The sequence below is a fragment of the Corvus cornix genome, chromosome 5 (assembly GCF_000738735.6).
Source record: "Corvus cornix cornix isolate S_Up_H32 chromosome 5, ASM73873v5, whole genome shotgun sequence".
NCBI classification, from domain to species: domain Eukaryota; kingdom Metazoa; phylum Chordata; class Aves; order Passeriformes; family Corvidae; genus Corvus; species Corvus cornix.
The window spans coordinates 33,446,569-33,473,688 of record NC_046335.1 but is presented as its reverse complement, the minus strand read 5'-3'; the positions used below and the strand labels follow the sequence as shown (position 1 = coordinate 33,473,688).

At 42.4% G+C, this 27,120-nt stretch overlaps 2 protein-coding genes across 3 annotated transcripts in view; both read right to left on the bottom strand.

Moving 5' to 3' along the window:
- Positions 1–25,279, bottom strand: part of RAD51B (RAD51 paralog B) — a 423,923-nt gene extending 398,644 nt beyond the window's left edge. For both annotated transcript variants that reach the window (XR_002273163.2, XM_020583651.2), the window contains exon 1: positions 25,207–25,279. The gene's annotated coding sequence lies outside the window, so the exon portion shown is untranslated. The remainder of the gene's footprint in view (positions 1–25,206) is intronic.
- On the bottom strand, positions 1,443–25,371 carry TMEM229B (transmembrane protein 229B). Its single transcript, XM_020583653.2, has 2 exons — positions 25,207–25,371; positions 1,443–5,340 (listed from the first exon to the last, which is right to left on the bottom strand). The coding sequence occupies exon 2, from the start codon at positions 5,312–5,314 to the stop codon at positions 4,811–4,813; it is 504 nt and encodes a 167-aa protein (XP_020439242.1). The 5' UTR covers positions 5,315–5,340; positions 25,207–25,371; the 3' UTR covers positions 1,443–4,810.
- Between the last annotated feature and the right edge of the window lie 1,749 nt (positions 25,372–27,120).

The window sequence follows — 27,120 nt, the reverse complement described above, 5'->3', positions numbered from 1 at the left end:
TCACCTGGAGAGAAAGAGGACTGGACATTTTAAACGCTCCTTAGAGTTCAGAGTAAGTTCAAGCAATCATACACTTTGGGGCAAGCAAACATTTGCATTTCCACCAGTAGTGAAGATTTCAGTGGGAAAGCACAACTTTGTGTTTGAAGATGCGGTGCCTTTGGACAAACTAACCGGGGGACGCCCAGCCCCTGCCTAGGACTTCTGTCAAAACAGCACCTTTTCCTTCGGCATCTGTGCTAGCTGCCCAGGGGCCAAAAGCAGAGCACATACTGGGGGCACCACCTGCTTCTGTAAATTTCCTCTTGTTCACGAAGCAGGAAACCCAGTGGTCAAACCCTTGATGGAGCAAACCCTTTCCATCCTAGAAGACGTAAGCTACTCCACATGCTACAAAATCACTCTGAGGTCTGTGGAAGCCTTGCTTGTGATGAGCCTGAAGTCCAGAGCCTTACAGCCCTTAAAAATCAAAGTTCCCCTGCCCAAGTGGTGACAGACCTGTGTTAGCATAAAAACTTGAGTGGTGCCAACGCCCCTGAGCACCTGCAGAGCTTGCTCCATTCTCTGGGACAGAAGGTGGAAGGAAGGGAACGTCCCTTCCCCAGCAGTTGGCTCAGGGCACTTCAGGAGGAGTAAGGGAAGACAGGTTCAAAGGGAGGCCATTTGCCAAACAAGGACAATGCTCATCTGTTCTCACCAGCTCTGTGATGCAAAGTGGTCATTAGGTGCCAAAGCAGCTGGGTGAGGTGACACACATTACTAACAGCTTCTGGTTTGCTAAGGGGCCATATAAGAAGAAAAATTTCTTTCTACAACGGGGGATAGACCACAGAGGGATTTGGCAGCTGCCACTGTGCAGGAAGGAAGGGGAAGAGAGTATTCTCCCCCTCAGATGGTTCAGTTTGCAGGCAGAAGTGGAGGAAAAGAGCTCAGGTCTGCAAGCCTCTCCCCGAATACAGGGCATATTTGCATGTATTCAGGGCCTAGGATAAACTAAAATAGAAAAACATTTGGTTTCAGTTCACATCGTGGTTGTGGCTCACGTTTTATTTACAGAAAGGGCAGAAGTTTCCATGAGTGAAGAAATCCCCTTTCTTTCTCTGCAGGTTTAAGAAAACCAGTCAGCAGCAGAGCAGTGCTACTGAACTCAGGACTTCAGTCACCTGCTTCCTAATTCTCAAAGCAGCTAAAGCCCTGCAAGTCTTTTTTTTACCTTTTATAGTCACAGGACTAGTCAAGCAAAATCTTGATTGGATTATTCTGCTTTAATTACAAAATGCACTCAGACCAAAGGCACAATAGTACCTGGTACATATGTACACATTTCTCTCAATTATAACACCAAAGACCAAAATGCCATCTGGTCCTGCTGTAGATCAAACATTCCCTTCTGGCAAGATCTTTGGATTATGAACAGATACCACAGTAATGCTTGAACTGCCTCTTGTGTGAAGGAGACCAGACTCTGTATTTATTTATCACGTACTTTGAGATCCTTTAGGGTGGACTATACATGAGATAAGCGAGAGAACAGATGCAAAACTGGAACCTTGGGAAGTCCATATCCCACCACCCCCTGGAAAAGAAAGGCAGAGATCAGGGTCACTCTATCTTTGCTGCAGTTAGGACAAGGTAGATAAATCACAAGGTTTTTTTATTGCTGGTGAACTCAAAACAGGCAACTTTAATCTACTGAGGAAGATACACATACAAACAAATGTTAGGCCTTGTGCGTTTTTTTTTCTTCTTAATGTAAATGTCTCTTCAACTTCAGTCCAGCTCCCGAGCTCTCACTGAGCTGCCACTGAGATCCTGGTAACGTGCTCTGGGCAGTTCTGCAAGATGTTGTAAGAAGCATCACATGTATTAAAAAGGGAGATTTTGCAGAAAAGACAAAGCTCTGACAGCAGCCATGTTGCTCAGAAAGGAGAAGTCTGGCTAATCCTGCTGCATTAGGTATGTGGTATTATACATAATTAAATGATTTAAGAATTTGCCAGGTCCTTTTCTGTTTCTGGTGTGCAAGCTGCAAGTAAAGTGCACTTCTGGGTATAAATTACCACTCTATGAAGATGCAAGAGCTGGGTGGTACACATCAGACACCAGTGGAAAGCAGACTACAACAGCTGTTTCAATGACACAGGCAATAAGGATAATGCCCTAGGATACGAGACGCTGCTGGGAAACCCTTCCATAGTTTAGCAGTTAAATATTACATAACTCAGCAAAACACAAATAAAGTGTCATTTATATGGGACCTTCTAAAGTACAGGCAATAACAGACACGACTGCTATTGCACACCAGGTCAGCTCTGTGGACAGCCAGTCCTCCACACCACATTACTAACTCCTTTTAACCTTTCCAAAGAGCTTTGTAACAGCTAAGGAGGAAGCAGGGATCCCAAGGATATTTCTGTAAAGCTGAGGGCTTTACATGATGTGGAGGTGGTGTAGGAGACAGCACAACACCACATTTAAGCTATGCTGTGAGAGGACAACCCAGCTTTAGACACTCCATTTGATGATCTTGACATAACCAGGGCCAAAATGGTGGGATCCCAATCCTCATTTGCACCTTGCAATTCTTGTTCTGGTTCAGTAGAGCTCATCTACATTATCCCACACACAAAGCTTTTTTTTTCCTCCAGGTACAGTTTCAGGTGACTATTTTGCCTGGGTCTATACTCCTGAGACCAACACGGCTGATAAACTACATACTGTTCCTCTGATTTCATAACACTGGCATCGCAGCATCAAAAGAACTATCTGTTCCATGTTTGTTCTCTTTTAATTAAATGAACTATAAAAAGGGAACTCTAAATACCCACCTAAGTATTCTCAGTGATTCGGGATACATTGCATACCCAGGGCAGATTTGATTAACTCCTTGCCACCATTGTTTTCATGTGTCCATTGCCAGCAATGGATGCCATGTGAAAAGGGGAAGGGAAGGAATAAAATAATTGCTCTCTGTGTGATACAAAAAGGGATTAACACTGCCTTGTAAGAGCAGAACCAAGAAACAATTCTACTCACAGGGCCAGCAGTGCTTTTCCTCTCAGGAATGGCTGTGCCAGGGCAAGGAGCAGATTCACAGCTGAGCACCCCCTACCAGAGACAAGGGACCTACACAGAAATGGCCCAACTATTTCCAAAATAAGAGTGGAATCCTACAACAGATTTGCATTTCAAGCCAAATTATCCCTGGTACAGCTCTGCTGGCTCTGGTGGAAGAACAAGAAAAATTAATCTGGCCCTACAGGACAACTATGGCAAACCTTCCCCATAAATCAGTTCAGGAGTGAGACATCTGACAGCTGAAAGCTCCATGTTTCTTGCTAACTTCAAAGGCCAAGACTTGACAGAGTGAATTACAAACTTGTGGCTGCCCCTATCAAACACCTTCCCTGCACCATATCTGTCGTTGTACTCCATAAGTGTTCCCAATAGGTTAAATTTCAAACTGTTCCTGGTGCAGGTAGGTCTACAGTGAAGCCGCAGCAGTCCCTCCTGCTCCACCTCTCCATAATTGCTCTCACACCCTAACTCATTCAGGCAGAATATGACGAAGGGCGTGCTTTTCAGATGGGTGTTTTGCTTTATATTTTTTTTAATAAATGTATCAGGCAGCATGTTATATCTTTTGCTGCCTCCAATTACTGTCATGACAATATGGTTGTGGTTATTTAAAGCAGAATAAAAGAGAAGAAAAAGCAAATCCACTTGATACACTGAGCAGAACACTAGAACTGAACCAAGGCCTGCCAGTGCTGAAGGAACATTAGAGTCAGTGCCAGAGGACCAAATCGTGGATGCCATGTTAGCCACATGAAGGTTTTGACCTTCAAATACAATGGGCTGCAGGCAAAGTCATCGACATCACCAGAAACAGAGGAATCCCTGGAAAGGAAGGCAGAAAACTCTTGTGGGCTGTATAGTCTCTACAAGATTTGCACGGCTGAGATGGGAGCTGGAATGTGCAGCAGACCCCCAGGCAAGATCTGCTTTGGAGGGACAGAGGCGATGGGAAGACTTGCACTACTTCTTGCGCCTTTTGCCAAGATTCAGATAGCACAGATTATGGTAAAATTCACTTGGCAAAAAAGGCCTTTATTAGAAAAACAAAAAAAAGAAGAAAAAAAAGGAAAAAATTTCTAGTGAGTATCAGGACTGAGATTTCAAAAAGTACAAGATCCATATAAATTCAGCAAGATGTCCAGCACCAGATTATTTCATGGTGCAACAAAGAACCTGGGGAGAGGCCAATGGGACCTGGCGAGGGGAACACCATCTACCTCCCCAGCAGACTGCCAGTCTTAGGTACTTCTCAACAGATGGATTTTCCTTTTTCCTGCAGCATCTCAGGTCCCACGGGAGGTATTGGTTGCAAGCAAGCACCTGAATATTGCCTAATGGAGTAAGCCAATCACTAACTCAGCTGGCATGTCCATGCCCATCCACTGATTAGGTGGGGTTTTTCTGGATGCGTTTCTGATGTAGCATTTCTTTTTTCTTCTTTCTCCACTTTAAAGTGTAAGCAAAAGGACTGCTTTCATCAGTAATAAGTTAAAATCAGAAACGACCTAACTAACAAGTAACTGATATTGGTCCTTGGAGCCCAAAGAGTAAAATCCATAGAAAATCTATTGGTTCCATTTTTTCTGGTATATCCCATGCACACCCCCATTAGAAAAATGGGGTTTATGAATCTTATCATACAGCAAGGAGCAGTACCTCAGAGCCAGAGCTGTCAGTCTGTGGTAGAAGTCTAGGCTCTCTCAGATTGCTAAGTATGGTTCTAAGTCACTGCTCAATCCGTCTTCACGTGGCCATTGGCCAAGGCAACGGGGGCGGTGGGGGCCCCCGGCTCAGCGGTCTCATCAAATCGTAAGCGCAGGGTGTTTCTGATCACCAGCTGCTCCATGATGAAAGAAGCACAAAACCATGGGATGGCATACTCCAGGGTGATCAGGCCCATGAAGTCAAAATCAAACTGGGAATAGTCCCATGGGCAGGCATTGAACTGGCGTAGGATGAGGCCAGTGGTAAACTCCCAGAGGTATGTCCACAGTGTGTAAATGAAGCAGCGCACTAAAATGTTACACTTGTCTTTGAGATACAGATACATCTTCTCCACAATGAGGATGGAGGTGCCATAGATGAAGAGTGCCCACACACTGGTAACACCTGGGAACTTCCAGTTGAAGTTGACCACAAACTCCCAGGCAGCTGTGAACATCACCTCACAGAAATAGCCATGGATGGCGTAGAGGTACCATCGTGAGAAAGCCGTCAGGGGTTCTGCCGCAGCCATTCTTCTGCACTCACCCCAGCAGCACTCTGAAAGGAAGAGGGAGAGAGAGGGACAGAGGAGTCAATGAGGATGTCACAAGTCCTTGTCCCCTAGATGGCAACACACAAACTTGTAACAAAGGATAAATCTGAGAAAGAAGTGACTCTCATTTTTACCACAGCACATTTTAAGTCCTGGGGAAAGGTGGCAGCTTACAGGGCTCCATGACTCAGGATGGGCCTGAACAACATATACTGCTCTGCCTGAAAAATGGGATGCTGCTGGTATTATATTGGTGATAAGGAGGGAGTTGATAAGTACAAAAGCTTTGCCAGGGGCAAGGTTGCCAAAGAATTTACTGGTTGCAAGTCAGTAGAAAAATACAGTCACTCCACAAGGAGCACACATCACATGCTTGCTCTTTTCAAGAAACATCACTGTACCTTACCTTTCTGATTCTACTATGGAATAGATTAGATGAACACAGCATTGTAAAACTGGGTCTTTCCAGTCTCTATACCCAAAATGTTTACTGTAGTGTAAAACTGAGCTTTGATGGGAGCTGCAGCAAGGGAACTGCAGGAGAAAATTCAGAGATTTTACACTTAGAGACACCATAACTTGCACTCATTATTCAGCTGAACTTTTATTTTGGCTGTTGAAGAACTCATCCATTGTATGGCTAGAATTTGTAAATTAATTTTCTTATGGTGTCAGACTTCCTGATACCAAGTCAAAAAGCACAAGAGAGGCACTGAAATCCATTCAGATTTGGCTTCAGCACAGCAAAGCACAAAGGAGGAAAATAAAAAGGAACAGCTGAGCCTAGAGAGGGGTAGTTAGTCATGATAAATAGGAAATGAGAACCAACTCTGTCTATACAGGAAGAAATTGGTGAAGAGGTTTTGAAAAGGCACAATATGCTTATCACTGAACTGTTTCAGCACAATTAGCTTTTACACTTTCTGTAGAGATTCACAAGTCTGCCATGCTACAGTCAATGACACAAGGTGATTATAAGCATAATTTTACGGAAGCCTTGCAGATTTACACCACAGGATGAATTTGACCTCTTTCATTCTTAGAAACTTACTCTTTCAAGTTGAGTTTCTCCAGACTCCTTACCAAGCCCTATTTAACCTACTCTGCACTTGTCAGTTCTGTGGTGCAATGTGCTAGGAAAGGACCACACTAACCTTATGTACAGTCATTCCATGCCATCTGGAAAGAGACTGTTCCTGCCCTACCCTGTAAACACAGTGCCTCTCTGAACAAAGTATTAACATGCAGTACAACTGACATTCTGATAGGAGATAAGAGAAACTTCTGTAAGGAAAAACGGAACTATAGTAATAAACATGAAGAAGATATGCACAGAGGAATATTGAAAGTGAAAAGAACAGAGCTGTATCCATGATCTGTTCACACCTCTCTTAACGAGACACACAACCAAAGCCTTGACAGTTCATATGATTTGGGTGCTTGAACAAAGACCCATTTTCTAATGGCAGAATCCATTTCACACAGGACACTGAGCCATCAATACATGCTACAGAGAAAGGTCAACAGCATATAGTGAGGATTAAAGAATCACTAGAGATTGCCTCATGTCTCCTAACAATTCAGTCCCAAGAAACCCTGCAAGACAGCAGAGGAGTTGGTACATGAGAAATATGCAGGAGGTGTATATCCACACAGTCCATAAGAAGCTGATGCGTAAGGGCACTGCAAAACAAGGACAGTTTGTCAATGTAATGTTACTTGGTTATTTTGCCAACAGAGTTGATAAACTTAGGACTCTGAATCCTCATATCATTACTCCATTCTGACATAATTTCAAGAACAAATCAAAAATCAGAGGTAAGAGAAAGCAGTAAGAAAGCGTCATGGTTTAAACCCAGCTAGCAACTAAGTGCCAGACAGCCATTTGCTCACTGCTCTCCAGTGGGATGGGAAGGGGAATCGGGGGAAAAAAAAAGTAAAACTCATGGGTTAAGATGAGTTTAATAATTGAAACAAAGTAAAATGTAATAATGTAATTAGCTCGGTCAGAGCATGATGCTAATAATGCCAAGGTTGTGGGTTTGATCCCTGTATGGGCCATTCACTTAAGTGTTGGACTTGATGATCCTTGTGGGTCCCTTCCAGCTCAGAATATTCTGTGATGTTTCTGTAATATATAACATCATTACCCAGAGAAGAAAATTATTGTAAAGATTTTACTAAGTTGCCAAGGGATTGTATGGTTTTCCTCTCTTTTCTATAAGCCTTTCTAACTTTTTCATTTGTGATCCTTAGTCCTTGCACTTCTCTCTACAGCTTTACATTAAATGTATTTGAACTGTTAGCTGGGAGCACCCTTGTAATTCTGAAAGTCTATTCACAAAGTTGGATCAAATGCACAGAGGCTCCTTCCCTCTCCCCCTCCATTTTTATTCCAAGGTTGCCCTCACCAATTATTTCCGTTGCCTTATACCTCCCTATAAAAGCCAAAGACTCATAGAAACATGTCCAACAAGCCACGTCCTGTTCTACTTCCCACTATTTCCTCTGTGCAATGAAGATTCCTCTTTCCTGTTTCTATACCACATGCTTAATAGAACTCTATTTATTTTCTGTTTCTTTTTTACTGTTTGCCAAATATTTAGTCACTACACTAGAAATCTGATAATTGAATGAATCTAGATCAAGTCTGGGACATCTACAACAAAAGTTAACCCAATCCAAAGACCACCGTTGAGTTCTTTTGAATCCAATGGCTTTCACCACAACTGCAAAGAGACAAACATCAATGCAATGGCGCTGTCTGAATATTTGCCTTCTATACTGTCTTGCGCTCAGTTGGCCCAACCTCAATGGAAACTTCTTCTTACAATATGCTTGAAAGAGTCCTCACAGACTTCCTGCTGATTAGGAGCATCCCAAGACAGGGCAGATGCCAATCTGTGCTAGCCCAAACATAACTGGTTCCACTGTCCTGGGCACTAAGCAAATCCACAAATCAAAGCTCCTCCTGTAAAATATTTCATCCAAAATAAAACAAAAAGTACACAGTAAGACATAAAGGGAATGGAGGATACATTTAGGGGGGCTATCACAAGCCACAGCACATCACTGCACAAGCTGAGGACTGTACAATTTAATGGTTACAAGTCACTTGAGCATTTACAAAACAATTAAAACTGCAGCTTTTCCCAAGCATCTTATTTCCCAGCCCCACCAAATTATTTGGTGTCTGGTAAGCAATACTGCACAAAAAGGTCTCAAGAGGGACATAAAGCAGAAAACTGTTGTTTTATTGGGCAGCAATTCATGATAAAAGAATCAAGCTGAAAAGTAGTTGTGTGACATTAGCAGGAGAAGCATCCAAACAGAAGGCCAACACTGGATTCAGTTAAGAAATACTGATTTGTGAAAAGCCTCAAGTAGATAATTGAACTTGGTGATGCAAAACTTTTAACGGAGTGACAGTAATACTGACCAAAAGGCTCTGAATGTATGAGAGCTATTCAGTCTCCTGAGGAAAACAAATGACATTCATTACTGAGGTACTTAGAGTGGGATGGGCAGTAGCTTCCTGAAAATCAGAAACACAGCTGCCAGCTATGCAATTGTCTCAGCAGAGAGCAAACAATGCATGGAGACTGCGCATGGATGACCATGCTTGCACTGAGGCTGCTCAAACTGTGCTATTTTGGGGAAAATAAGGCACTTTTAAATTCAAAGTTTTGAAAATGCTTTCCATCATCAGCAAATTACATTTCAAATAGTTAAATAGAAATAGTTCCTCTAACACAAAGTTATTAGGAAGCCTGAGCTAGGCCAGCACAAAATTTTTCTTTCTTTCTTTCTTTCTCTAGTAGGACCTTCTTTCCAGCTTGCTGAGAAAAAAAAGCCAAGTCTATGGAAACCATACATGGACCTCCAAGGAACACTCAAGTCCCTTCCCTGACTGCCCTGCCCGTTTGCATAACTCTGCTAGCAATGAAGGGGCCAAGAGCCCACTCCACCTAAAGGAAACAAGCGGGAAAGTATATGAAGAACTGAGTTTCTCTACAGAAATCTGGTTGCAGCACCAAGTTCACTGAGGCCACAAAGCTGGGAGGAGTGGCTGATATCCCCTAGAGCTGTGCAGCCCTTCAGAAGGATCTCAACAGGTTGGAGAGATGGGCAGAGAAGAACTGTCTGAAATTCAACAAAGACAAATGCAGGGTCCCACACCTGAGGAAGAATAACTCCATGCAAGGACAAAGAGGCAATGGGCAGAAACTGATGAACAGGAAGTTCCACCTGAATATGAGGATGACTTTCTTTACTGTGCGGGTAACTGAGCACTGGAACAGATTGTCCAGAGAGGCTGTCCTGTCTCCCATCACTGGAGATACTCAAGAACCGTCTGGATGCAATCCTGTGCCATGTGCTCTGGGTCAACCCTACTTGAGCAGGGAGTTTGGACCAGATGACCCACTGTGGTCCCTTTCAACCTGACCCATTCTGTGATTCTGTCATCAGCGCAGGACTTTGACTTACAGCTGCAAGAAAGAACCAGGATTACACTTTAATATTTTAGAATTTCAACTCTGAAATGGGTATTAATAATCCCCTAGGTTGAGGTAAAATACAGGTAAAACTGATGCACCAGGCCAAGTAAGGAGAAAGGACTGACATCCCAAACTGCCCCACTTCACGTGAGACCCCTCTGTGCAAGAGGGGCACTTCCATACTCACAGTTGGTTTTGTAGGTGATGCAGCCTTGGCAGGCAAGAGGGAAGTGATCAGAATATGGACTGGTGGTAGACCAAGAAATAATGGCAGATTTGTCTCACACAAGCACTGCAGGGGAGACCTCAGTGGATGTTGTATTCACGCCTGATTAAGTTCTTGATCACTGCCTGGCTCATTTTTTTTCAAAGCTCTCCTTTGCAGTGGCTTTCTGCCCATTTCCCCGCTACCAAGCCAGACTGTGCTTAAAAAAAAGTATCTCACAGATTATCTTTATTCCCTTTAATCCAGCAGAATTATTTAGATGCTCTGGATGAGTGTAATGAGACTTCATCAAGAAAACTCTGAATTAACTCTGAAGTGCTAGTAAAAGAAAAAAACAAACAAAAACCTCCATGAGAGAATTCGCCTAATTCAGTGATGTCCTGAGGCTATGAATTCTGTCAGCTACTTGATCCACCGCAGGTGAACTTGAACTATTGCAGCATGTTTCTTACTCATAGTGCCCAGTTATTTCTGCAAGTTAAAAAGTTAAGGCACAATATTATTTTATAAATTCATATTTTAAATATTTACTAATATTTAGTTCTATAACATGCATGTTTGTATTTCTAAGAAATGCCTTAGATACATCTATAACCCTATATTACATATCATAATTACTCTTTAAATTTGAAAAAGTGCAACCGAGATATATACATAATTGGATACTTCAGTCTCTCCAAACGACAGGACCATGAGTAGCACACCACGCTGAAGTGAAGGGCACTTGCTTCTTCCTGCCCATGAGCTGTACTGCTAATGTCCTCCTTCCTCAGATTCTTATTACCCAAATAGTACTTATGTAAAAGTAACCATTCTACATGACTTTTTAATTACTTTCATTGGCACATCACTGCAGCTACTGTGTTCTTTCTTAAGAATGGGAGAATCAGATGTGTATCTGCTTTCTGCTTTAGCAAGGATTACAGTAGATACGAGAACGTGTTGATGCAAATTGACATGCATTTTTGAGCAATACCTCTTTAAGTGTAATTCTTATTTTGCATTTTCCCTGTGAGTAAACACCTAACAAGCGTACCTTTGCAACCATGGACAACATTCAACGAAGATGCTGAAAATCTGGCTTCAACATTGTCAGAGAGGTCTCACACACCATTAGAAGTAAAGGTTTACAGAACAGTAGATGTGTACAGAACACTAGGTACTAGATTTGGCCCCAAGACATTAGTTCATCAGTGTTTAAAGATTTATACAGTAAAGTCTTAGTGGTACTTATGTGCTGAAGTCATAACTCTGAGGAGATATTCATCCTTCAGGTAACTAAGAGCCTCAATTAACTGTGGCTCAGAAAATAGGATTTCAACTGTACTGAAGTGTGGAAGAGCTCCAGCAGATCGATTAATCAAGCCCTGCAATGAAGCTAAAAGCATACCACAGACGTCTCCAAATACAGACTCTCAGTGCCCGCAGGAAGGATCTGGAGCCCTGGGATTTTGGTCACTTCTGACTCATCTGTTTTTGCCACTTCTCTGTCTGGACTCTACGTCCATCAGGATGCACATTGTCTCCCTTCCACATACTGTGGGGTAAGAAAGCACAGTCTATTTCTTATCTGCGTTTTCCCCTCATTTTTGTCTCTAGCTCCTTTCCCATAAAAGGCACATCATTTTCCTGCCACTCCTTGTTTTCTTGTTCCCTTGCCCAGTTCACTCTGTACCTGCTGGCAGCCTCTGATCCCTGTCTATCTTTCAAATCTGGTCCAAAGAGAATTGGGATACAGTCAAAAAGAATGACGACAAAAGGAGATTAAATTAATCCAATTACCAGACTAACCCAAAGGGATGGGGAAGTGTGGTTCTTAGTGGTAATGCCTGTGTGTGGACTGCCCAGAACGTACCATTTCACAACGGGAAGGAGAAAGGTAGGGTTTTCTTGGGAAGGAGTGTAGAGGGGGGTGGCTTCTCAGAGGACAAAGAGAAAATATGAAGACATTGTTTAAAGAATAGCTTTCTGACTAAGGTGATCTCATGAATGGCAGTAGAAGTGCAGAAAGTGGAGACTTTCCATGTCCTGCTGCACACATTGCAGGAAATGTTACCTTATGTGAAGGCACCTTAGCCCACCTGAGTGACCACTCCAACTTGAGAACAAATTAAGGCAGTAGCTCTTTACCTACAGTGACCGAGAGGAATGTTTCCTTTGTACCTGACAGAAGTTAAGAGCCCCAAGAGTCATGCAAGTAGCAGACTTGAAAGACACTATGGAAATGACTGAATCCAAACCTGACATCTACAAGTACTAAGCCTAAATCTCCCCAGCATCTCCTTCAGGTAAGGTCTTGTTCTTCTCCAAGCCTGTTGCTATAAGGCTCTTGAGCCTTACCTGCTGCCTTTCCCTGTTTGAAAAAATCTGCCCTGAGTTCCCAACATTTGCTGATACTACGGTTCTCAAAACAAGCAAATGTCCAGCAAGAGCCCAAGTGCCTGATGTGCCTCCAGCACAAAGCAGAGACTTTGAAGCCAGAACTCTCCTACAGGAGCAGGCAGAGCTTCCCATTAACACTGAGGAGAGGAGGGAGCCAGAATTACGGAAGGTCTGTCCCCAAGGAGATGGCATGTCCAGGGAGCACAATCTGCTCTGAGAATCTGTATCAGCCATCCTTCAGTTTTCGGCGCTTAGTTGCTGGATTCACCATTATCTTAACCTGGACAGTTGACTTCTTTCTCTGCAGTGAGAGCAGACCTGAGTTCCTACAACCCAGTTTTCAAAAGGTGACACGTTCACACACTGTGACTGCAGGCCTCATAGTTCCCTAATGGGCAACTGCCTGACTCTTAAGCTCCTGTAAGCTGGGCCCCTTCATATCAAACTGTGTATTCAAGTACAGTGGTAATCAAAATTCATGTGTGTTTCAAAAGCTTAACACATGATATTAGCTGACTGAAGAACATAATGCATATCATGCCTTAAAAGCAACCCAAACCAGAGTAACTAATGGAGAGAGAGAATTTGTCCTGCCTGAAACACAAGAGTTTACAAGATTTTATCCTTTCCACTGTCACTACACAGCCAACACATGAAAAGAGAAGACAACATTATGGCAAGACATCATGTGTCACCCATCTTATATGGTTTCTTACAGCTTTTTGGAAATTCAGACAGTTCATTTTGGAAAAGGCGGAGTTTTTTTCTTCTTAGCAAATGCCTCATCTTTCCAAAGCAAAATGAAAAGCAAATAAATCATTCTGCTTCAACCTACAATAAAAAATTGGTCAACTTACAAAGGTCAGTATCAGTAACAAACAAATATGCTTAGCCCAACACTTCTGAACAGTCTTCAGAAATAAGCCAGAATCAGGATGAAATGGATGAAAGCCAGATTTGGAAAAAAAAAAGACAAAAACATTCAAACATTTTTCACATTGAAAATAAAGCTTGGCAGAGAAAAATACTATGACCAAGGTGCTGAAATATCTAAAATCCTAGCTTGCTAACATACTGACACAATCCAAGTCACTTAAATCTGTATCATTGACAGATTTAAAGTAGTCTCTCCTCATTTCCTACAGGCAAAGGTCAAAGCATCATTTCATAAAACTAGCTGCTTCTTTTATGGAGATTCTTGTTGCATATACACAACTGTAAAGAACTGTTTCCCTCTCCTTTTATTACTCTTCACTGGTGCGCAAGCCTTTAAAAATTCCCAGAATTCAACTGATAGTAGGTAACTGGATAGTTTAACTGGACAGTCACTCTTCTTCTAGAAGGAACAGAACTGCTGCAGCTCATAAAGAAACGCAGCATCTTGGTCTAAGCTGAGTTAGGGTTAAACCCTGCAAGCAGAAGATACTGCATAAAGTCAGATGAAACAGGAGAGAGCACACTTTTAAGCACCTTCAGGTTCATAGCCCAAGACTGTTATGAAGAGTTTCCTTCTCTCTTTCCCCTTTTGGAAATCTCTTGGTGGTAATTCTACATCAAATAATTTTTGCTTCTCAATATATAATCTTTTCCTTCCTAATATTGAACTATTTCTGAGATGTCAAAGAATCAGGTCTCCTAAGTGCTATCTGCTACTCACAAGGCTGTGATTCCTCAAGTTTCCTCCTAACATCCCTGGTGTAAAACTTGAGCAGTCTCAGAGTACTAAATTATGCTTTTTCACAACAGGAATCCCTGTGGAGCCTCCAAGATTACTTCATCTACCTCATCTTCTTAATTTCAAGTTCACACAGACATCAGAGGCAGAAACATCCTGGAAAGGAAGGGTAGAAGAGGATAAATCTCAGAATTCTACTGACCACCTCATCATGCTCAACAAGATCCTCAAGTAGACAACCATGCCAACAGCTGGGAAAGGAGCTCCTCTAAGCAGTTGCCCAGTTTTTCCCACTAGTGCCCACCAATTACCATACCATGGGTATTAATCATGCTATCACTGGCTTGCAAAGTATGTAATCAGCAGTGGAAAGATATTGTATGCACAAATAAATTAGTGATGAGTTTTGTACTTTATTGTTCATATTTATTTCAATTCAGCATCACTTAGGTAAATTTGCCTTCATAGACTTGTCAAATTTCTCTGTCCTGAATAACAAGTCAACAAAAACTTAGGTTTTAGGGCCTAGTTCCTATACAGCAAACATACGCCCCACTGTATTGGGTACTTCTGTTCCTATTTATATCTTTGCAAAAGACGGCTGACATTTTTAGCACTGTTATTTCCTAAAGGTATCAGGAAGCTTAGCATTCAAGTTACAATTACAAAAACACCATCTTCATGTTTTATGCACACCTGTCATTTTTCTCTTTTATAAGCCTGAAGCTTGAGATCCTCCATAAACCTCTAACATTTAGCTGTTTATGACTCCCCTTCAGGTCATTCATTTGATTATGTGCTGTGTGTCCCAAGAAGGAAGCACAAGAGTTTTCCCACAGGGAAACATGACTGAAACTCAATCTTCTGAAAGGTGGCAAGTTGTCCACTCAGGAGCTCTTTCAAAAAAAAAGAATAACTCAACTTTTGGGCCCCATGTAGAACTGGTATTTGCCAGGGTATTTCTCCCTGGCATTCAAGGAAGGTCTTAGCTCTTCAGACATTAATTTCTTAGCTCAGCATGGGTCCGTAAGCTTTTGCTGTTGCATTCTACAGTTCCCTCCTTTTCCAATCAGTCAGCTTTTGAAGGTACTGTTCCAGTAGTGGTTCCCATCACTGTTCTTCCAACTGAGACATGTGCTTCCAGCTGCAGCTTCATGCACTCCAGCTCATGAACCAGGGAGATGGGTCATAAGGATGGCCTGTGTCTCCCCTGACTAGAGCTGATGCCACCTTGGTTCTTTTCCTACTGTTTCTGAGCTTCTTATTGCCTCTCTCCCAAATCACAGATGTGGACTGTTCTCTAGTTTGGACTGGACCATAGATACCTGCTTTAATGAAGGCAACATGCTATGTCTACATAAATTTGAATTCTATCTCTAGCTGTATAGATATATAAAGATATAGAGACACCTTCATATATTGTCCTATTTTATTTGCTGATTTGTCCTCTTTTCCCCTCTGCTTGAAGGGGATGGATTTTTTTTCCCATAACTGCCTCTTCTGAATGTGTTCATTTTTGTGCTGAGGTGAGCTTTTACAAATGCTACAAACACTACTATTGGATTTAGATTCATACCTTCAACCTGCCAATCATTTATCACAGCTTCACAGAGTGTGCTCACTTCAGCCTTTACAGAGCCTCTCTGAAAATAGATCCATTTAATATTATGTTTATACCCTTCTTCCACATTTCCTTTTGTGCCTGCAGCATGTCCAAATGACCATGTCATACTAAACAGTCTCCCCAATAAAACCAACAAATTCATTGCTCCAATACTGGAAAGAATTTTCAAAATCTACCTGTATTTATTAGTCAACCTAAGTGTAACCCTAACCTTGGGTTCCTTAAGACAGAAAAGTCTGTACGTATGTGCAGAGGGCTGCGCCAGAATATTCTAAATGCCTGAAGTTCAGGAATTTACCTTTCATAGTACAGCAAGCCCAGATCATGAAATAAAGCTATACCATAGCTTCAGACTGCTTTACAGATCTATCAGTTTATGGTTGAGACCCAACTCACATTCACCCCTTTTCTGAGATCCAATCTACACATCCAGCCTTCTGAAAAATTCTAAACCATCTCTTGTGAATAGCAGCTAACATGCATCTGCTTCAGGACTTGTGGAATGTAACTGCATTATGTCAATATCACCTACTTCTAAACACCTGAAAAAGGAATTAAGCTTCCACCTTAGAAAAGAAAATCCTTAAGAACTGCTAAGTCTAATCCTAAACTCAGCAAGGATGTAAAAATACTACTCACCTCTTCACTCAACTGTCAATCTGCACAGAAGACATTTTCCACTCTCAGCTGCAGAAAGATGGCACAGTTGCAAAAAGTGAAAGCACAATGATAGAAGAAGACTTGAATTTGAGTCCACACACACAGCTACTGCAGTAGAAGACACAGCAATTTTCTTGCTGGTGTATTTGTCTTTATTCTGTTTTACATGCTTCAAAAAAGAAAATGTTCCAAACCACACAGAGCTCTTTTCTTATACATATTCATTTAATTCCCAGCGATTGACAAAACATCCTCGTAATTGAAACACAGGCGCTAATTGGCCAAGATTATTGGCCATCTCAGAAGAGAGACAAGATAACAAAGTATTCTTTTACTTGCCTCTGGAAAATGCTTTTTCCAGAATAGGTAACTCAGGTTGATGCATAATGCAGAAAGTTCATGTTCTCACTATCAGAGCTTCTCTTTCCTTTAAAAAAGCACTGATGTTTCTCTGTACAATCCAGACAGTAACTTTCAATGACCCTGAATTCCCTTTACAAAAGTATTTGTGATGATCATGGAGGGGCCTTAGGAAAATGTGGAGACACAAGTGTGAAGAAGGAGGAGTTGGTGGCCCAGTGTCTCCATCCAGCTGGGCTTGTGATGTGCTCAATCTTTCCCCACTGCAGGGCTCCACAAGAAAATGCTCATGCCAGGAAGAATTAGCTACTGCAGATCCAGATGATGTTTTCAGTAATTTTGATCTTACTGCTTTGGTCAGATCAGAGACAGAAACATGATATTCAACTTCAAACAGCTTCAACCCCAAAGATGGTGTGAGTATCTGTAATTTACTGGCACCCTTCCACCTCCCTCTCAATATCAGCTGACTCAGTAAAACCTATCACCTCTCCTTAGAAAAGGGAATATTGAGCTGAACAGACTTCACCTGGTTCCCAGAAGAGGCTTATTTTTGAAGTCTCATGGCAGCCTAGTAGCTGAATGCTATGAAACACAGGACACCTTCAGCTGAAACACTGGAAGAGTCATCTACATCAGATAGGAACATGGAAGAGGAAGTGGTAAGACCACAACTTCCCAGCCATGAGGTTCAGTTCGTTTTTTTCTTAACACCTCCTATACTCAGCTTCTCTTTTTGCCAAGTACCAAGCTTCCACTCATTTCTATCAACTTGTCAGAGGAAGTTTATTGCACTCTGCACCTGGTTGGAAAGACTCAGTTTCCCCATGGGGCCTGGCAAGCACAACCAGAAAAGGAAACAACCATGGCTGTGTCATCCTCTACAGCATGGAGGCAAACCTGCCAACCTGGGGTCTCATCCAAACACAGTAGAGGCTTTTCAATGGATGGATAATTCAACTGGCTTCCTTCCATTGAACTGTAACCTAATGCTTTACCTAGACACCATGTAATTGTCCTTTTGTATTTAAAGAGGGGAGACAAGAATAAGAGAATCTCAGAATAATTTGGGTTGGGAGTGACCCCAAAGACCATCCAGTTCCAACCAGCCTGCCAGGGGCAGGGATACCTTCCTCTGGATCAGGTTGCTCAGGGCCCCATCCAACCTGGCCTTGAACACTTCCAGGGATGGAGCATCCAAAAATTCTCTGAGCAACCTATTCCAGTGCCTCACCACCCCTCACAGTAAATAATTTCTTCCTAATATCCAATCTAAACTCACTCTCTTTTAGTTTAAAGCCATCACTCCTTGGACTATCAATCACTACATGGCCTTGTAAAAAGTCCCTCTCCAGCTCTCTTGTAGCCCTCTTTAGGTACTAGAAGGTTCTATAAGGTTACCTTCTCAGAACCTTCTGTTGTGCAGGCTGAACACCCCAGCTCTCTTAGCCTGTCTTCACAGCATAGGTGCTCCAGCCCTCTAATCAACTTGGTGGCCTTCCCCTGCACTCATTCCAACAGGGTGATGTCCTTCCAGTTCTGGGGACCCCAGAGCTGGATGCAGCACTCCAAGCAGAGTCTTATGAGGGCAGAGGGTCTCAGTACAGACCCCTGAAGAACACCATTTGTTCCTTGAAGTCCATTGGGACTCTGAGCTATTCACCACTACCCTTTGGATGCAACAGTCCAAACAATTCCTTATCCACTGAACAGTCCACCTATCAAATCCATGTCTCACCAATTTAGAGAGAAGGATGTCGTGGGAGACCTTGTCAAAGGCTTTACAGAAGTCCAGATAAATGACGCTTGCACCCTTCCACTGATGGAGTCACTCCATCATAGAAGGCTACTGGGTTATCAGGCAGGATTTGCCCTTGGTGAAGCTGCGCTGGCTGTCTTGAATCACACAAGAGTGTCCTGGCCCATTAATGATTGGGCACAGAGTTCCCAAATTGGCAGGGCTTTCCCAGGGTCACACTGCCCAGATCTTCATTTGTGGTGCCCTTTATACTCAACTGATTTTTTCAGCTTTCATTCTACCATCTCAAGAAAAGTTTAAAGATACCCTCTAAACAACTGGTTGTTATTTTAGGAGGCACAGCTGTTATTTAAGCAGTGAGGAACTGATACCTCTTTTGAGCTGACACTGAGCTCTCACTGACTGAAATGCACTTCTGACTTGTTTGGTTTTTGCCTCCAGTAATCTGCCTTACACTATTACTACAACATGATACCATTCTAACAAATTAATTATTTGCATGACATGGTTTTACTAGATTTTGAATTTCATATAAACATTTCATACACACATGCACACAACGGCCCAAATTAATTCACGAATTTCAGGCACTTATCCAAGGTACCTTACAAGCTTCACTTCCGTACAGGCTCCCATTTGTAGTTACTAGAGCCTGTGAAGGTACCTAGAGATGGGCACATTCTGTAGACGAAAGTGGAATTGATCATTCCTGATGCTATCTTTCCTGCATCTTTCCAGTACGTACTTAAAGGTGCTTAAAGCATGTACAACACTGATTTATTCACCTTGGTGAAATACTTGAGGTTACATAGGGTAGTTTCAGGTCTTATCAAACAAGATTTTTTCTTTATCTTGCTTTCCTTCTGGGCAACAATAGGCACCTCATGCCTCTGGGCAAAATACCAATTGAACAAAGATGTCAGTTCTCATCTGTGTGTTGGGAACTGTCTTGTGTTAAGACTAGAAAAGAATTCCTCAGTTTTAAGTAAAATGGTTTGATAGTGTTCACACTGGACACCAAAAATAACCCTTTTCAAAAACCCCAAACCTTAAATTCTTTTTAAACCATCTTTAAAATCTGCTCAGCAAACAGAGCATCAGGTGACCCATAGCAAATAGAACCAGAGAGGCACCATATGTTGTCTTGTCCATGTTTATGAGTTGTCATTTTTATGTCCATGCTTAAGAGTTGTCATTTTTGTGCCTGAACTGTGCTTCTACTATTGGCAGTCCTGGAGACACACACTCTGGTCAGCTGTCCATTCCTTTTTAGATGTACACAAACCTGCAGCATACCAGGACTTCTATGACAATCACTAGCTATTAAGCAATACACTGTTGGTAGAATGAGTAAGAATGTAAGTTTTTGTCTCCTGCTAAAACAATCTAAATATCATTCCATAATATTACTAGTCTTGACACATGCAACAACAAATCCATCACATTACACAAAGACCAAACAGCACTATCTGCACAACAGTTCATAGCAATGCCAAGGTGTTCCAAGTGTTAGTATTTTCAAGTGTGCTTGTTTTGCATCAGCTTGTACTTAGAAGCTAGATTACACTGCAGCTAAGTATCTTCACTGTCTCTGAGAGTTCCCACAGCTGGAAAGATATGCAAAGTTAACTTAAATATTACATATGCAAAGTGAACTTTTAAATGAATGTGCCTCAGCCAAGGCAGTGCTGCATGTGTGGCAGATAGATAAAAGTTCTAGCAGCACACATCTGTGCCTGAAAAGAAATGGAGGGTGACTTTTGCCATCCCATGCTGATAGTAGTTTTCTTGGGTATTTCTTATGTCTAAGTCACTCTACTGAGTCACCTGCACTCAGACACTCTGGCAGCACAGTACCAGATGCAAAGTTTTGCACTGCATCCACAACATTGACAGATCTTCCTTCCTTCTCCTGCTGAGTTTACAATGACCGGTATATAAAAGAATAAGGAGCATCTTATGCGTGGAAGCAGCCCCCATACAGCAGCCTGCCCTCACATTTTCCCTGGTAGAGCCACAGCATGTAAAAAGTTCCAAGAGTCTGGCTACAAGCAGACTGGGTATCAGAGGATGCTGAAAAAAAGTGAAGCTCTTCTACAGAGCTGCATGAAGGCTCAGCAGTCAAAAAGCAGGGGACATTAGCAATCCACTCCAACTTTCATCCTGGGAGTACTAAAACTAAAATATCAACTAGACTACAGTAGTTCTTCCAAAGCAATTCTAAAAGGCATTGAGACTGATAGATAACACAAAGAATAAAAATTTTCAGTTCCCTTGAAGTTGCTAGATAGAGCTTAAAAGACTAACTATCAAAAAAAGATAAAAGAATGCAAAAGTATGCACACAGGATGATAAATGTAGCTGGAACCAGTGGATAAACAGAAAATTAGGAATATAGTGGGGGTTTTGGCAAGTTATGTAACAAGAAGCAACATGCATGCCCAAAGAAAAGTTCAAGGAATGGTCACCTGTCATATTGGGGCACTCAGTAAGTACAACCACCAGAGACCCCTTTAGATGACCCTCCAGGACCATAAAAGGACTTCCAGTTGGAGGCAGATGAATGCAAATTAGTTCTAGGGAAAGTAATGTTTCTGTATTAGTTAGGAAGTACATTGTAATGAATGTGTATAATCATGATGGAATAAATACCCTGTTGTAAAGTTTCATGACACACATTCGATTAGAGGAGATATCCTCTGAAAGTGTCCAGCACTGTAATAAAGAATGCCTGCTCTCTAATACTTCAAATTGTATTAGAAAGTTTATTTTCTGGCTGATTTCGGTATCACTACAACAAGGAAGTGAAGCAAGTAGAAGCAAGAAAAGGACTTTCCTAAGTCAGTGCCAAGGTAGCTACATGGATGGGGTTGTTGAGCAGCTCTGCTGCCTCATGAAGCAATATGCAAACTGATGCAAGTCTTGTAATGAGCTGTGCTAGCCCTAGGAGAGGCACAAGGGGCAAACAGTGCAGTGAACTGACACAGGACTGATGAAACCTCTGCTTTATTACTAGGTTTGCCATGATCTGCAATATGACCTTGGACACGTCACTCCACCTCTCTGTGCCCCTCCCTGACTGCCATCTGGCTGATTAGACTGAACTATTGGTGTGAGGGCTGCATCTAATTATAGATTGGACTGGCAGGTAGCACAAACAGTTACCTATACTGACAAAAGTCATCAGGCAAAACGGAAATAGAAAGAGCAACTGCATCCAGTCACTTGCAGAAGTGGCAAACTGAGGTGCAGTCAAAAAGGCTGCACAACTAGGCAGCTCTTAGCACCAGTCTCATTTGCTCAGTCATCTGTGTCACATGGATTCCCAAGTTTACCAAAATATTTCTTTCAGGGTGCCTGAAGGTCCATCTCTAAGCCAGATACAAGCATTTGTACTTAACAGCACATTCAATAAGCTTCTCTGTACAGCACTTAAGATTGAGTAATTAAAGGAAATATTTCTGCAGTACAGTTTCTCATTAGCAACCTAATTAGCCTTCTGAAAATAATTAACATTCCTTTCTATAAAGGGAACAGATGACCCATTACATCCATTAGACAAGCAAAACAAATGCTGAAGGTAAAGAAGATTTATTCAGGGAGACAGCAAGAAAGCATCCAGCAGCAGTACAAGTGAAAAAGAATGGTTCACAAATGCCTGTGAACCATGAAGACTGGAAAATGCAAGTGTGTGTGCAGAACTAGTATGTGCATAACTGCCTGATCTGTGCATGCAGCATTCACACTGAGCATTTTCTTTCCCCTGCCTCTAGGATCCACCGGTAATCTCATCACTGAGATGCTGAAAAATTCCCCTCCAACTTGTTTTGAAAGCCGGAATTAATCAACCATTCACAGTCAGAAACAGCTCTCTCCACATGCAAAAATTCCCCAAGGATCATGTATTTTGACTATTAAAACACTCTCAAAATGCCCATTAAAACAAAGCATGATTTAATGTCAGATATAGGGACAAGTGACTTGATAGCTATGAACCACATGAAGTACACCTGTCAAGTTTCACGGGGTGGTGCTTGATCAGTTAGCATGCCCCAAAAGAGTTAAGCATGTTTCCTGACCAGTGGGTGTTTGAAATCAGTGTGTCTGCAGAGTCACAGGCACCAGTATTGTGGGATGTGTGTGTATATACAGATGACAGAAAGCAAAGGACAGAGGTCAATACATCACTGCCTGGTGCAGCAAGAACTGTGGTATCAATATTGTTTGATGCACTGTTTCAGTGCAGAACAACAGATAAAGGAGAAATAAGCATCCACATATTCAGGTAACATAGCAAACATTCATGAACATGCAGCTGCATTTTCAGCCAGTTCCACGTTTGATACATACTTAATTTCCCTGGCAGGAAAACTGAACAGTCATAGCCTTCAAGTGTGATTGCAGTGAGGGCAAAGCTCAGCCACACAAAAGCTTCCACAGCTACATCACTATGGAAACCACAAATCCATTGCCTGCTCTGTTTGTCTACTTCTTTCACTGATTAAAAACAAACAAAGAAAAGGTATGCTTCCAGTTTATCGCCTTTTCACTTTGGTCAAGACCATAGGATGACAAACACATTTTACCTTCTTCAGAAGCAACCATTTCTTCCTTGACAGCTCTCTTTGTGAAACCTACCCAACCTCTCAACCCAGCTGGACAGTCATCCCTCTCAGCATGCTTCCACCACTTTTTTTAGTGAGGACTTTTCAAATGCAGTCTGGGATCTTATCTTAGCCTCCACAGTTTCCTTCAGCTTCTGGACTAGGATAACTTCAAAGGTGACTCACTCTAGGGCACATCCAGCTGGCTGACATAATGAGAAGCTGAAAACTGGTCTGAACACAAGATACGATGTCTTGTTTTGACTGAAGTAACATTCCCTTCCTTTCCAAGAAGCTCTTTAAGAACATTTGAAGTGTTCTCAAAATGGAGTAGGGCACATTACAACAAAGGCTGAACTTTTGCTTTAAGAAGACCATCATTTCTACAGCCCACGGGATGATGAGAGGTTACTTCTATGTCTTCAAGGATATCACAACAATGCCCAAGCCAGTTTAATGAAGGACAAGCTCAACAGAGTGGTGATCACAGTCTGCAGGGTCTTGTCCCCATGGCTTTGAAAGCAGATCTGTCTGCATCTCCAGCAGACAGCATACTGAATAGCCTGAGTGGATGGAACCTACAGGAGGCGGAGGAATGAATAATTCATAGTCTTGTTCTGCTGCCAATGGATGCATGTTTTCTTGTGCCCATACAGCATTCAGTTTTTGTTTTAACAGTAATAGGAGACTTCTGCGCTTCATTCGATGGTTCTTGAGGATAGCAAGAAGCAGCATTTGCTCTACTCACAGCAATAGTACCATATACCAGAGCACTTGCCAGACACAGCTTTCTTCAGAAATATTCACTGCTGCATCACTAACAACGTCTGGACTCATACAAAGCTCAGTCCATCACCATCTGCCTTCTCGGAAAGCTGCTGACACTTGCTTTGTCATAACATTGCAGCACTAGTCTGGACTTTGCCACTCAATAGATGACACTTGTTGATCAACTGAAGCCCAGTAATCAGCTACACAATGGGCAGCAAAATCACAGCTGGAGCTCTAGGCAGGAGCTGACCCTGCTTATCCACACTGTTAGCACTGCCACAATTAAGTCTACTGCTTTCCTTCAGCAGCTGACTGGGTCTGTTCCCCAGTCTCAGAGAGTATCAGGGGTCTCTGAGCAAGAATACCCAGAGGAGTGGGACAACAGAACAGCCCAACACAGGATCTCTTAGGCACTACAACTAGGAGAGTGTAATGAGACATCTGAGACAGGACAGACTGAGGGATGATGGTGCTACGTATATCTGAAGTTTATGCATGTAGCATCTGCATATTCAAAGTGAGTTCCCAGTTAGAAATAAAGTACGGTGCACAACCTACCCATGAAAGCTGATCCACAACAGGGAAAACAATACTGTAGCTTGAACCATGCCACATACTGCAGACACAAAGAGCATGTCGTAAGTGCTGCAGGGTCTGGAAATTGTTCTGGTCCCACAATATCCACCCCACTGACCAGAATCAATATAAAGTTTTGCTCTGGGATATAAATCACCCTTCCAAATTGATAGCATTTTACATGCACTCTGTGGAAGTGTAACTGATTGCCACAGCATACAGGAGAGTGGCAAGACAAGGCTAAAAAGATTAGTACAGTAACACACTGATGAATCAGGTGCAGAGATTGCACTGCTTGTTAGGGCCAGGAATAGATTCTTCATCATCCAACTCACACCTGTGCTTTCACAGGAGAGAGCAACCCTCTGCTCTTTACCTACTGCTCTGGTTTAGCTCAGAGATGCTGCTCCACTGTCCTGATTGTTTCAACTGCCTAAGGCTATCAGAGTGTGAGGTTTCAAAGAGACAATAACACTGAAAAGTTTGGCTGTATAGATTACAAGCAATCAGAATGATGTGACTCACAGCAGACAGAAATCAAGGGTGATGTGTGCAAACGGCGATCTTACGCCTCCAGAAAACAACTTGAGGTTTAAACCAATAGAAATAACTTTGCAGTCTACATATTTAAATTTCAAAGGTCCCATCTACAACGCAGTCAGCTCTGTACTCAGAGAACTGTTCTGTTTTTCTGGTCTGAGTGCAGTCCCACCAGTTTTACCCTCCAGACCTTACCTTTTCTGGGGAGGGATCCTGGAGATCTCCCACTTTTTGGCCAGCTCCCAGCTCACAGCATCCACAGGTAGACTAGGTTGCCTCCAGCAAGTCCAAGCCGTTTCAAATGCCAGTCGTTGTCAGCCCAGGTGCGTGTGACCAACAGCTAATACAGCAACCAGACAGCCTTCCTAAACCAAAGAAGTACAGTTTAATTTTAATACAGCAGAACACAAGAGAGGCTTTAAACACTGAACGAGCTAAGTGTATGGATAGCTTAGCTCCAGTACCTTGGGCCCTGGAAGACCTGACTTCTTCAGAGCCCCCACACGGCACCTGTACCTGCCCCTTGCCCAGGGTGGCACCCTGACAGCTGCCTCTCCTTGGGTGAGGCTGAGCCTTTCTGCTCTCCACTGTCCTTCTGGATCTCAGCCACAGCAAACACACAGAGCAACTTCACTGGAGTCAGTGACCAAAGGTTCAGTGCTACCGTCTCAGCTGAGCTCTCAGTTAACCCTTGGAGGGTCTGCCAGAAATTGCTTTACCTCTATTTTCCCCATCAATGTCTCAATTTTTTAAGTAAGCTTCACTGCTGATACCTTTCCACCCCCATCCTACCTCTCCTAACAGTGCCTCATCTTCCCCAACCTCCTCTCGTCCTCACTTCTCCAATCATCACACTTTACTTCTCTCTTTCCCATTCCAGAGCAGAGTGTGGACTTCATGTAAGCAGACCCTTGCCACTGCCACCCACCCAGCACCCCACCTGTTCCTGGAGGCATTGGCACTAACTCTCGTCCCCACTCCAGTGATCTGACTGCCTTTCACTTCCATGTTGGGGTCAGGCAGCAAAGCTGCATGATCCAAGCAAGTGGAACCCATGAGCTGGCGCTCTCCTCATCAAATGCTGACATTTAGGATACCACATTCCTGATTTTGACAGAAGTCATGCCTTGAGGTGACAGCTTCAAAACATAAGTATCCAACACCTTACTTAAATCAGCCTCACAGATCTTACAGTCCAAGGGCTTGTCTATACATAGCATTTTTCTGGATTAATTGCCTATGAAGAAATTAAAGCAAGGACATTTATGTGTCAGACTGTGTAACAAGTGAGTTCTTCACATTATCCTAATGAATCTCAGCATTTCTGAGCACCAAAATCCAAGAGGAATTTGAGATACATGTTTTCCTTAATAAACAAAAAACAAACTTACACTGTTTTTATTTAGATGACACTGAACTACAAAACCACTCCAATTAAAAATGCAGATTAAATAACTAATCCTCCCCCCAAAAAAAAAATCCCAACAAGATTAATGGAGCAATGAATAGCATAAACCGACTAATTAAATCAATGTAATATGGGTATTATTGGGACACATCTAGCACCTTCTGCCTATGCACTGAAGCTTACATCTACTTTGGAGTCCCTCTTATCATGAGAAATATTTGCTATTTGACTAGCTACATATTTGTGTATCAGACTGGGAAAGAACTTGTTTGTTGTCTAGCGTTGGTATAAATTTTTGTCACATCAGTGTTCCTAAAAATTATTTGCACATAACCTATTTTCCTTATATGCATTTTGCCACAGTTGGATATTTGCCACAGATTTCTACTGAGCTATTTATCAGACATATGCAAATAAAATTTCAAAAGGCATTTTCCTAGAATCACAAGAATACTGAGAATGCTTTTTACATAGTCAGACATACTTGTCTATAATTTGATATGTAAAAGACTGAGAAAAAAATCATACAAAATAAGCAACTGCGACACATTCCCAACTCCTTCAACACAGAAACACTAACATTACAAAAGGCTTCAAGCCAACCTAACTTTAGGACAACACAGTCCTGCTCAATCCATCCCTTTCCCTGGCACCAGTGCTCAGGCCACCCATGGGGCTTCACCCGGAGCCAGACCAAGGAA

What these genes read in the sequence shown, in the direction of transcription:
- TMEM229B (XM_020583653.2), bottom strand. Translation starts at nt 5,314, where the DNA reads ATGGCTGCGGCAGAACCCCTGACGGCTTTCTCACGATGGTACCTCTAC.